The sequence below is a fragment of the Ambystoma mexicanum genome, chromosome 3q (assembly GCF_040938575.1).
Source record: "Ambystoma mexicanum isolate Mex_15411 chromosome 3q, UKY_AmexF1_1, whole genome shotgun sequence".
NCBI classification, from domain to species: domain Eukaryota; kingdom Metazoa; phylum Chordata; class Amphibia; order Caudata; family Ambystomatidae; genus Ambystoma; species Ambystoma mexicanum.
In genome coordinates, this window is record NC_090926.1 from 323745846 (window position 1) to 323758239 (window position 12394).

The 12394-nt window shown below is 49.1% G+C and overlaps 1 protein-coding gene across 1 annotated transcript in view; it reads right to left on the reverse strand.

Annotated features, from left to right (window-relative positions):
* Positions 1 to 11947, reverse strand: part of FABP6 (fatty acid binding protein 6) — a 115995-nt gene extending 104048 nt beyond the window's left edge. The window contains exon 1 of the mRNA XM_069653899.1: positions 11835 to 11947. Within this exon, the coding sequence (XP_069510000.1) occupies positions 11835 to 11859 (25 nt within the window). The 5' untranslated portion in view covers positions 11860 to 11947. The remainder of the gene's footprint in view (positions 1 to 11834) is intronic.
* Between the last annotated feature and the right edge of the window lie 447 nt (positions 11948 to 12394).

Genomic DNA, 12394 nt, shown 5'->3' on the forward strand with positions numbered 1-12394 from the left:
TAGGACAAGTAAAATTATCTAAAGCGCCCCACCGTTGCATCTTAATTTTGCCAACAGGAAACTTTCTGTGAAGCAGATGCCAGTGTATGTTCGCAATAAAGAAGTTGCTGGAAGTGGCATGTGTGTGCAACGGCAGATTGTCCAGGACAGAAGTTGTGAGTGGAGGTACATGTTATATGCACGGTCTGGGTGCTCCCAGGCAATGCAATAAAAACGCGGGCCGTCTTAGATGTTACAGGGTAATATTCGCCGCAGGTCACCTCTGTAATCAGTCCCAGCCCCCCGTACCTTAAGAAGCACTCAGAGACATGTCTTATCATTACGGGTTCCCAGCGGCTACTGCCGAGCATGGGCGTCCCCTTTATTAAGTGCGCATGCGCGATGGCCAACCCTGCCGTTACGCATGCGTATACACACACGTGACTCTGTAACATCCCACCTTTTTCATAACAAACATGCTGTCAACATGACATTTAGAACAGGTACACAATACACTCAACTCACTCAAGTCCCAATGTGGGCAACTCCTGTCCCATTCTGGTCTTCATTAATTTGGGTCCAGAATGTAGTCCTTGAACCTTGTCGGACATCTCCGGTCTTTGCAACGGGGGTAGTGTCCTTCCTCCTGGCCGGTGTCATGACTGGGTACTCCTGGTTCAGGTTCTCCGGAGTCCTCTTCCGGCCCGACCCTCTCATCGAGGCTCTAGCCTGGGCCCCTCCAGCGGCCTGCTCTTCCTGTGGACCCTGGGCATAAACCTTCTTGAAGAAATAGGAATTTCTCATGACCGTTCCCTGTTGGTCAGACGCCGTCACCATGGACCAGTTGACATGGGTTTCCCCCATCGGGGTAGGCTCATAGTTCAGGGACAGTTTGTCCGCAGGCTTCAACCGTCTCTGGACATTCTAACGCTCATTGCGCACCTTCCGGTCCTCTAGTGTCTTTTGGTAATCGATGGCCCCGTGAGGCTGGCCCTCAGTCTTGGGTAGCAACCCCCTTGGGCATCGGTTGAACAGGGCCTCTGCTGGGGCCACCCATGTGGGCTGATGGGGTGTTGACCGATACTCCCACAGGAACTGGTACAGATTTCGTCTCAATTCTCCTCCATGGCCTTAGGTGATCCGAAATATCTTGTTGAGGGTCCGCATGAACTGCTCCACCTCCCCATTTGCTCTCGGCCAGCCGGGAGTCACTTTCCTGTGCATGATCCCACAGTTGTTCATGAAGGTCGCAAACTGGCAGCCATGAAAAGGGGGTACTTTGTCCAAACACAAAACCTGCGGAACCCATTGCTCGCAAAGATCTTTTCCATCGCGAGTATGGTCTGGTCACTGGACATGGATTCCACCAGCTCCACTTCTGGGTATCAGGACCACTGGTCGATGAGCACTAAAAGTACATGCCCCTCCCCGTGGACCCAAAGTCGGCATGTAACATGCTCCAGGGGCTACCGCTTCTTTCCATCGATTCAATGCACGGTTCGTTGCTCACGGGCGCGGCTGCTTGACACGAGAGGCATTGGTGAACATAATCATCAACCCTCTTCTCGAGGTCAGGGAACCATACTTTGGCTCTCAGTCTTGCCTTAGTCTTGGGAGTGCCCTGATGGCCACTGTGTGCAAGCTCCAGTACTCTATCCACCAGCCTTCTTGGAACCACGATCTGCCTCCCTCGCAGCAACAGGCCTTCATCAGACTTGGACAACTCGTGTCGTGCTCGCCACAGTGACTGCAGATCATGTTGAGTGTCCTTTTCCCTCTGGGACATGTCCGCCAATGCCGACTTCCAGTCCCCACTGTCTATGGTGTTTTGGACTAGTTGAAAGCATCCATCGGCCTGCGAGGCCTCGGCCAGTTCGGTCAATCTCAGAGCTATAGGCATGGTCGCATCAATCACCTGTCAGACAAATTCCTTGCAGTCCCCCACTGACCGCCGTACCTGCGAGCCACCACCATTGGGATGGCGGGACAGGTAGTCTGCCGAGTTATGTGTGCCCGGCCTATACTGCAGCTTTACCCCGTACTCCATGAGAGCGAGCACCCACCTCTCAATCCTCAGTGGCGGTTTGGAGGGCGACCCTGTCATGATAGGGATAAGAGGCTTGTGGTCAGTGATGGCAGATATGAGTTTGCCCAAGATATAGATCTGAAAGTGTATGCAGCCCCACAGTATGGCAAGAGCTTCTCTTTCAATTTGGGAGTATCTTTGCTTTGTATCTGTTTGCCTTGATAGCATATGCGATGGGCCTCATTTGTCCTTGTGAAGCAGCACAGCACCAAGCCCCACCGGGCTGGCATCCACAACCAGCTCTGACTTCTTCTTTGGGTCGAAAAAGGCCATCGTCTTATCACCAGTAAGGGCAGCCTTGATGGTGTCAAAAGCAGTTTGCTCCACAGCCGACCACATCCAGTTGGTATCCTTCGTGAGGACTCTGAGGGGTTCCGAAAGGGATGCCAGGTTTTTGATTAACCTCCCACAATAATTAACTGTCCCTAGGAAGCTCCGCACCTCAGAGGGATTGTCCGGTGGTCTTGCATCCCGTATGTTCTTCACCTTCTGTGGGTCAGGTGAGATCCCACCGGAGTGGAAAATGAACCCGAAGAACTCAATACTCCTCTTCAGGAACTCACATTTTCCATGATGTAACGTCAGACCCAGATCACGGATTCTCTTTAACGCCTTCTCCAGCCTGGCCATATGCTCCGCTTCGGAAGTTGCGTACACCAGGATATCGTCACTGAGATTGATTTCACCCTCCAGTCCCACAAGGGCACACTGATTATCTTCTGGAAGACCTCGCGACTGAGGAGATCCCAGAACTCAACCGTTTATACTGATACAGGCCGTTGTGGGTGGTGAATGCGGTAATAAATCGGGAGTCCAGGTGCAACTACAGCTGGTGATACCCCGAGCGCAAATCAAGCTTCGAGCACACTGTGACCCCCTGCAGCTCGCATACCACATCGTCCATCGTAGGTGTCAAGTGGCGTTCCCTCTTGATGGCCAGGTTGGGTAGCCTCATGTTCACGCATATTCGCACAGCTCCCGGCTGCTTCGATTTGGCCGTCACAATGATGGGCACACCCATTGTGTCGGGCCATCAATCTTTTAGATAATGTCTAGATCTACAAGATTTTGCAGCTCCTGCTCCACTTGCGCTCCTAGGTGGAATGGTATGCGCCTGTGATTCAGTGCCATTGGGCGCACTGACTCATCAATATGTAGTTTGACCGGTTCCCCTTTTAGCTTACCGATCCCCTGAAAGAGATCCGCAAATCTGTTGTTAATGTCTTGGATGTCCGCTTTGTACAACAAGAATGGAAAGTGCACGATATCGAGAGCCTCAGACGCGCGCGCAACTCAGGAGCGAATGTGGCATGACATTGGTCACAAAGAATTTCGCCTTGATAGAATGATCGGTGTGAGTGACAGCTGCAGTAAACACCCCCTGGAGTGGAAGAGGATGATCCCCACTGAACGAATAGATCCTCACTTTGTTTTCAGCCAGCGCTGGTGGTCTCGGCAGTGCCTCATAGTGCTGTGTCGCATCACACAGACTGACGCACCTGTGTCGATCAACACCGGTGTAGGAGTCTCACAAATGTCTACCACACACGTGGGCTGCCTTCTCTTCTTGGCTTTGGAATCAATGTTCGATATGAAGAAAACATCTTCATCTTCTTCTTCCTCCTCTGTGATCTCTAGCTCCTGGAACTCCTGTTCCACCGCGGCCACATTTCTTTGTTTGCGTTGGCCAACATTGCTCAATCCACTCGGACCTCGCGGGATAACCACTAGATTTGCCGCCCGCCACATCCTAGCAAAATGTACAGCGGTCCCGCAATGCCCACACACCCTCCCTTTTGTGGGGCATTCGTTGGAGTGTGGAAGGGCGTACCTACACTTTGGACATTGCTGTGGTAAGTCAGACTTCTTCTGGGACCACCTTGGGCATGGCGGGCCATTGTTCACTGTCCGTCCAACGGCATAGGCCTCTTCCCCTGGATCTACGTGATCCAAACGCAGCTGATTTTGGCGTGGCCGTAATGTTTGCATGTGAAATGTACAAACCACAAAAGGTTCGTACCTTTCCAATGCAAACACACGTTCATACCCACACCCCCACCCTCAGTGCAGGCAACAGGGGAGACAGACGATGTTTCAGCGGGTCCACCCCACAGCAAAGATAGATCTGGGAATGTGTGTGAGCATGCAAGGAGATAAATTGTTGCGGGTGTGTCCTCTGCACGGCAACTAAACGGAAGGGGGGGGAGAGAGGGGAAAAGGGTGGGCAGAATTCAGCAGATCCACAGCACGAGTGGGTGGAACAACAGAAATATTGGTTGGGGTGGGGATGGGGTGGGCCCAGGCAAGGTTGGGGATTTGGCGAGAGGCACGATCCAGCACAGCAGCGGGAGTGTAACACGGCATATGCTTTGTATGCAGTTGGAAAGTCTGCGCAAAAGAAAACTGTGAAAGTTGATGCAGCAGAAGAATCCAGCAGAGAAAAGACATGGGGGTCATTACGAGAATCGCTGTAATGGAAAAACGATGCAGTTAAGGGAATACCGGCACCGCAGTTAAACTGTCATGTTGGAGTTGTAACATGTACGATTGGCTTGGGTGCCCAATCAGGGTGCTGAGGGTCGATCATGAAGGGGAAGGGGAAGAGTAGGGTTTATTTGCAGACTGTTCATTTCTTATGCATTTCTTCATTCATTGTTTTAAAGTTAGAGGAACACATGATGATGAATTATGTTAAGTGAAAAACACACAGTAAAACACATTTAACACTAAATGCCTGGGGACATTTTTTTGAGGGCCTTATTTCAATTGTTGAACATGAGTTAACTTTTGAGTGCATATTAACCTGATGCAAAACATGTATTATCTTATACCTACTGAACTTGCATAATGTCACTTTTTTAACCAGCTTGATAAATATTTTTGCTTAAACCAGTTGGGCCTGTTGACCCTTATTTGCCTGTTGACCCTTATTTCAAGTGCCACCACCCCGCCCCGTCTTATGTTTATGCCCTGTGGTTTGTACCCTCTCCCCACTTAATTTTGATTTCTAGAGATGCCACTGCGGCCACTTAGATTGTCCAGATTACAGAATTCTGACATCCCGGCACTATAGGTACGGTCCCGTACCTGTGCTTTCTTTCTTGGTCTTAACCCTGCTCCAGGTCTCTCTATTTTAATCTGAACCCTGTGTCTAGTCTCTAGCCCCGAACACTGAGCCGTGTCTTGCTTGCCCTGGACACGGTGTCCTCTGCAGTGTCTTTTTCGCGTCAGGTCTTCAGCCCGCAAGAGAAATGCTCAGACATGGCTTTTCTTCACTACAACTTGACTTACTTCAGATCTGTTTCTAGCATTGCCTCAAAAAAGACCGACAGAGCTGGACTCCCTCTGTGCACCCAGGGGTGGACTGTGAACCAAAAGAGGCCCTGGAAATAATGTTCTAAGTGGCCCCATATTACACATAGTCAGCAAGCCCAACCCCTCTCCCACAAGAAAACGTGGGAACAAAATAGGTAACCACACAAAAGAGGCACACGATACAGGGTGCTTTTCTGCCCCATCCCTACCATGTCCACCCTCCCGGGAGTGATGCTGGTGTTTAGAGTCTGGCTTCTGACCCCGCCTCCCCCATCCCCTCCCGCGCAGCCTTCAGGGTCCTAATTGCACTCCCGGATAACACTCTTCAACGTTACTGTTTCTTGCCCTAACCTCAACGTCATATCCCGTACGGCCTTACCCAGCATTCTCTGTGTTTATTTCCCAAAATTATATGTGATGCTACTTGTTTCTGGACACCCTGTGTGCTGTTTCTTGCACTGAATGGTGTGTCTGAACCCTTTGTCTTGGCAATTGCCTTGAATCACGTGTCTCGTTTCTTGCCACTTAAATCCCTGGCTATTTGGTTAACTTTATGAGGATAACACACAGGGCAAAAGTCGGGGGGACCAGAGGGTGGACGCAGTCCCCCCCCCCTAAAATGAGAAACATTGAATGACCTCTTTGAATTCATGAATTATAGGTGACCTGGGGATCAAACCGCAGTCGTCAGGTTTGTGGGCTGGAGATTTCCCCACTGCACTATATAACCTGAAGAAAAATAACAACCAACTAAAGGTGACATGTTGCATTTCAGTACTGCAAGTTCCAAGGAAAATATTTGTATTGGTTCTTGGAGTTTAAAACATGCACACCTTTTAATGTTTTCAAAAACACTATTAGAGGAAAATATCCTCTATTGGTTTTGTGTGTGTTGATTTTATGAAAGGCAAATTCCATTCGCCCTGTGCAATTTGGGTGGTTTTACAAAGCCAATTTAATGAAATGTGCATATTTCATCTTGATATGCTAATTTCTGGCGACATCACATCCAATTGTGTTTGTTGAGGAATCCCCCACTTTAATTTTTAGGACTTGACCCCCGATAACGCATGAAGCTGCCAAAGCAAAGCAGCTCCACTCAACAGGCATGCAGAAGGCCCATGTGCATGTGTGTGTGCTTATACCTACACAATTTGGATTACTGAAGAGGTGACCAATACGACCAGGCGTTGTCTAATCAGCTTTAAACAGGCTCTCCATTTGTAACTCCAGGGCCAATTGGGGCGTGGTTCGGTATGATTACATGCTCCCCAGAATAAAAAAGGCACAGACACCAGGGGAGGTATACTCTATTTAATGTGTGTAATTTCCTTACCTCTTCTCCCACAGTGAAACCTACAACGCCAGCATATCTCAAGCCAACTCAAGTATGAAGGAAATCTTTGTCATCCTCAAAGAGTTGGAAGCCCCCATCCCAGTGCCAGACAATGGTATAAAGGACAAACTCTGGTGTTCCAATATACAGCAAGCATTAGCTAACAAAGTTGTGACTTTACAAGTAAAAATTGCTAAGAAAAAAGCCTCATTAACCAGCATTACGCCTAACACCGTCACCCCAGAGCCAGCCAATAACACCATCATTCCTTCCCGTTCAAGTTCTCAAAAGTTACCATAAAGGAAACTGAAAAGATGATATTATCACTCAAACCCTCCAAATGTCAGGGTGACCAATGTCCGGCTCAACTCATAAAGGATGCAGCCAGAGACCTAGCCCCCTTTATCACAAAACTCATCAACTCGTCATTCTCAACAAATACCATCCCCACTAACCTTAAGGAATCGTGGGTGCTCCCTTTATTGAAAAACAGACCCTAGACCCACTGATACCCACTAACTACCGACCAATCACCACAGTGCCTTTTCTTCTGAAAATCATAGATAAAATGGCATATACCCAAATACAAAAACATCTGGAATCTAACTCTCTATTGGGAACGAGGCAGTCAGGTTTTCGGCCCCAACATGGGACCGAAACAGCGCTAATAGACCTGAAGTTCCAGATTGATGAATTTAGGGATAAAGGGGAATCACCCCTTCTCTTACTCCTGGACCCATCAGCTGCTTTCGACTTGGTCGACCACCGGGTCCTATGCAGCCACCTGGATTCTGCGGCATACTTCTCAACACAAGCCATAGCGTGGATAAAATACTTTCTAAGCTTTCGGACTATTAGAGTCTTCTCACCGATGGCAGCGGCCGACCCTATCACTTGTGGAGTGCCCCAGGGATCTTGTGTCTCACCTACCCTATACAATATCTTTACCAAGCCCCTTTTCGATGATCTGGATCATCTGGGTATCACCTACACAAACTATGCAGATGATACGCAGATCCTCCTACCTCTTACTGGTGATTATGATAAGGATTTGGCCTTGGTGAACAGGGTATATCTCATCATTCAGGCATGGATGGCCACCCATGGTCTATGTCTGAATGATGACAAGACAGAGATTATCATCTTGGGCACGCCATTGACTCTTAAAAACTGAGTACAAAATATTCAGCCTTCAATATAGACCATAATATCATTACTGTCGCCAAGGAGGTAAAAACCTCGGGTTTCTACCTGGACTCGACTCCGTCCTACAACAAACAGATTAAGGCCATGGCCCCGGCCACGGCATACACCTGCAAACTGATTAGAGCAGGCAAAGCCTTCTTGTCAAACTCTAGCTGCATTACCCTGGCTAGAGCACTCATTTTATCAAAGCTCGACTACTGTAACGCTTTGTACTTAGGGGCTAACAAACAAACTATCAACAAAATCCAATTCCTGCAAAACAATGCTCTGAGAGCAGCTCTAGGAATTGCTAAGTAAGAACACATCTCGGAGACTAGAAGAGCTAACAACTGGTTGCCCACAAACGATAAAATCAAACTAAAAGTTGCCTCCCTCACCTATAAATTCCTGAACAATGCGGCACCCCGATACTTGTCAGATAGAATCATCACGAAACCAGCAACTAGAACTACTATACTCTCCAATACGAATTACCTCTTGATCCCTAGATTCAAGCTCTCCAGAATTGGAGGTAGCAGCTTCCAGGTCAAGGCCGCCCAACTATCGAACTTGCTACCGTCCCACTAAGAGTGGATCAAAGTAACAAAAATTTCCATCAGAAAATAATAAACTGCCTCAAAGACGCTGATATCTAGGCCGATCCATGACACCTCAGACAAACTGACCCTCCTGCACATATCTAACCACTAGTCACATCACAGATTGCTTCCTGCACTTTTATACGACTATCGTATTAACCAGGATTGCTTTCGGCCTGCAATCAGAATGATGTGTGTGTATATTTCTTGTATGTATATAACTCGCCTGTGTGTAACCTATCACTGATACCTATGGGTCCGGAGCACAATACAAGTAATACACAAACAAATAAACAATGGACGTAATGCACTGTGCCATCTAGCACCTTCCTGGGACTACCTGGAACGTTGGGGAGGAAAGATAACAATGGACAACCCCCTCCCCACAGCCTCCCCCCCACCCCAACAGAGGTAGGTGAATTGGCCTTAGGGGAGAGAGCACAATCATTGAAAAAAATCTTCAGGATTAACGGTCAAACTGGCATTTAGGAAGAAGGAGAAGAAACAATGGAGGAAGGCTCCCTGGGGGGTCATGGCCTCGAGCGACCCCATGACCCCTATCACTCCGACCTCGGGGAGCAGACAAGCCATGCCACGTATGCAAAGTGCAGCCTGGCATGGGACAAACCCTGAGCAAGGTATGAAGGGAGGCTCAGATGAAGTTCCAGCATGAGGAGTAAGACAGCCTTCCTGGGGACCAGCCTGGGCAGGCCCAGAAGAAGGACCCTTCCTAGGGCTCATGAGCAGGGTGGCCCGGGTAGTCAGCACTGATCGGAGTACCCAGTCGGTCCGCCTGAGGACCATACAGGGCGGCCTCTAAAAGAACAAAGTCCAGGGGCACAATGAGGCAGCAGAATGGATGAAGAGGAGGTGGCTGCCAAGACACGGACCTTGTGAGCTGGGTGGCCTAGGACCAGGCAGCGTGGCATGTGAGGCAGGACACCTTTGAAGAGCAAAGTCCTGTGCCATGTAAGTGCTGCTGCCCATGTGAAGAGGCCGGCGTCCAATCCACCAGCATGAGAAGATGCGTCAGTTAGCGCCAGAGCGCGAATGAGAAAAAGGATGGGCAGGGCCGGCCTGAGGGCATGGCCAGACGGGTGACCGCCCAGGGTGCCTTTAGCCCCCCGCCACGCCAGCTCGGGGGAGACTTTCAAGGAGAAGGCGCGAAGGTGCCCTATTGAAATGAAGGGCCTGATTCAGAGAACATTTTCCTATGGGATTGCGCCATTATAAAACGCTTCTATGAATCGGGCCCTAAATGCTCTCGGGAGCGGCGAGCATTTAATAACAATACAGTGCAGATGCTTTCGCATTGGCGCTTATTGAAAAATGTGTGATTTGCTGTCTGGGGTGCTGCTGCTGCTAAGGCCGGCCCTGGGGGTGGGCAAGGTCCCAACCGAGACACACAGCAAAGGCACAGTGGGAGGGGTGGGTGGGTGTGTCCCACATCCCACTCCCTGAATGGAGGGATCATTCACAGTCCAGGCCTGTAGTGATGATGGCAGCACCCCATCAGGCAATGGGGCACCACATACGAGTGAGTATGTCTGTGTGCAGCGCCCCATGGGGGAATGCAGCACTGGCAGGAATGAGTTCCCTATTAGGGAAGGCGCGTCCCCTGCACACTGTCAGAGGCCAACAATTAGCCAAAAATTCTATTGAGAGCCTACCAAGTGCTAGCCTAATATTAGGATGGCAGGTATGGCTTATGTAATACATTTCTGGGTGTTCACATGTGTTATTCAATCAAAGGTAACAAATGACATTAAGCATTCAATTGACAATTTTTCTTTGTTCCAAGACAAAAATATTTATTTTTCAAATGGCCCAACGCATTTCGAGTACGTCACTCTTCATCAGGGGCGCGAGATATCAAAATTGATTCTACAAAAAGTAATAAAAGAAATAATAATTATAAGTAAATGGAATTTGAACGACCGATTTTCAACCTCCATTCAGTCATATATACTAGTGAAATTTTGGACATACGTTATTGTTGTTAAATTCACAAACAATATTTAACACATCCTATATTCATGACTGATCTGTATAGAAGATAACAATAAATCGTCATTCCAACATATAACATCATGCTTTCATAGACCTTGCTAGATTTACAACAATAAGTCCCCTCCAGAAGGGGTGCAGAGACCTCCTATGATGAGAATTCATCTATTCAGATAACATATCAGTTCATTTGATCCCCAGCTTAGTGGTGCAATCTTACATCAGTAAACCAAAGCTGTATTCCAGTTTTGTTGCATTGTACCGAACAAAAAATCTCTCTATTTTTAACCCATTACAGTGCTAACTCAATTACTGCTGAATGAAGAGCTGGGCAGTAATTACTTGGTTTCTGCCTGTTTTGGAAAAACAGTACTTCTAACGGTTGGCATAGCTTTGAAGGACAAACCTTCCACGCAGCGAGTGAAACGTTGTGCAGTGCAGTGAATTTAAAGACCAAGAGCATGCAAACTAGGAAGTAAGGCGGAGGAAGAAATTAAGGTGCTCTGTACTGGACTGGTGGTAGAGCCCTCGATGAAGCACTACAACCTCTGTTTGCAGTACTGGTAGCACTGTCTACTATAAGCCAAATGTCCAGTGTTAATTGGGGTCTTTTTTTGTGGCAGGCTCCCAAGTTTTGTTATAGGGCATGGTCTAGGCTACAAAGGGCATAACGGTGCTGTAAGGTGGAAGCATGGGCTAGGAGGTAGGGATTAGTGAGATGCAGAACCAGCCTTAGGCATCGGTGACCTGTGAAGTCACCCAGGTCGTCAAACTACTACGATTTACGCATGGTTCCATTGCCTTCGTATGCCAGGATGGAGGAGCTTCTAAAAAGCTCCTTTGTGCTGGCGCGGCACGGTCGTGGCGCCCTATGTAAAATTAAAGGGCCCACATGCTGGCGAAACAGCAGAGCCCTATGTAAAAGCTCTTCTTCCCCTCTTTGGGTGCCACCGCTGTGTCAGCATGTGGGAGCAGCTTTTCCATTACAAATGGTGCTACAGCAGTTCGGGGAAGGCTTTGAGGGGCTCCCCCAAGCTGGCATGGTAGAGGTGGCCTATTCAAATGAAAACTTCCTGGGGGGCGTGGCCGGAACTCATGGAGTAAGGCTGCGCCAGGACAAAGCTCCCATCCTGATCCTTTCTGAGATCCTGTAAATCGCTGACAAAGATAAGCAATAAGGCTAGAGACGACATTTCAATGCAGAGAAAGCGATTCTGCATCATACGACGGAAAATCTAGGAGAACGAAGCCCGTGAACGAGCCCCCCTGGAATGGCAAAAATGGCGGCCTGCGCAACAGCCTTAGAAGCGGTGGGGGAGGGGCTCACCCCGACATTGGAGTGACTGGAGCATGGCGAGCAACGGACCTCCGCCGACTCTTGTGGTACCAAGGCTGTGCCCACTGCCCGTAAAAATCGAACGGAGTAAGCTGGCTGAGGCGGTGAATGGGGAAGAGCTGCCCACGGAAGCGTGAAACACTGCTGGTGAACCGGAACCACTGTGGGTGCGGCTGAATACGGCGACTGCACATAGCAGGGGACTGATTGCTGTCACAGAGAGAAGGAAGGGCGGACTAACGAGGCCCCACCACCAGGGCAGCACGCACCCGGCAGCTAGGGAGGATTGGTAGGGGATCGGATCGAGCGTTGGCGAAACGGAGGCAGAACCCAAACGAGACCGGATGACTAGGTGACCTGTGAGTCGCTGCATACTCTGGAGACAAACTGCACGCATTGCTCAAGAACTACAAAAGCTGGATGCCCCATGACTGCATGCACGTGAAGCAGTGAGGCAAGCGCACACTGTCCACCGCATGAAATGGGAGATCAGTGTGCTGGAACGATACGTAGGTGCAGCCCCCAAGCAGGGGATGAGACTGGTGAACACT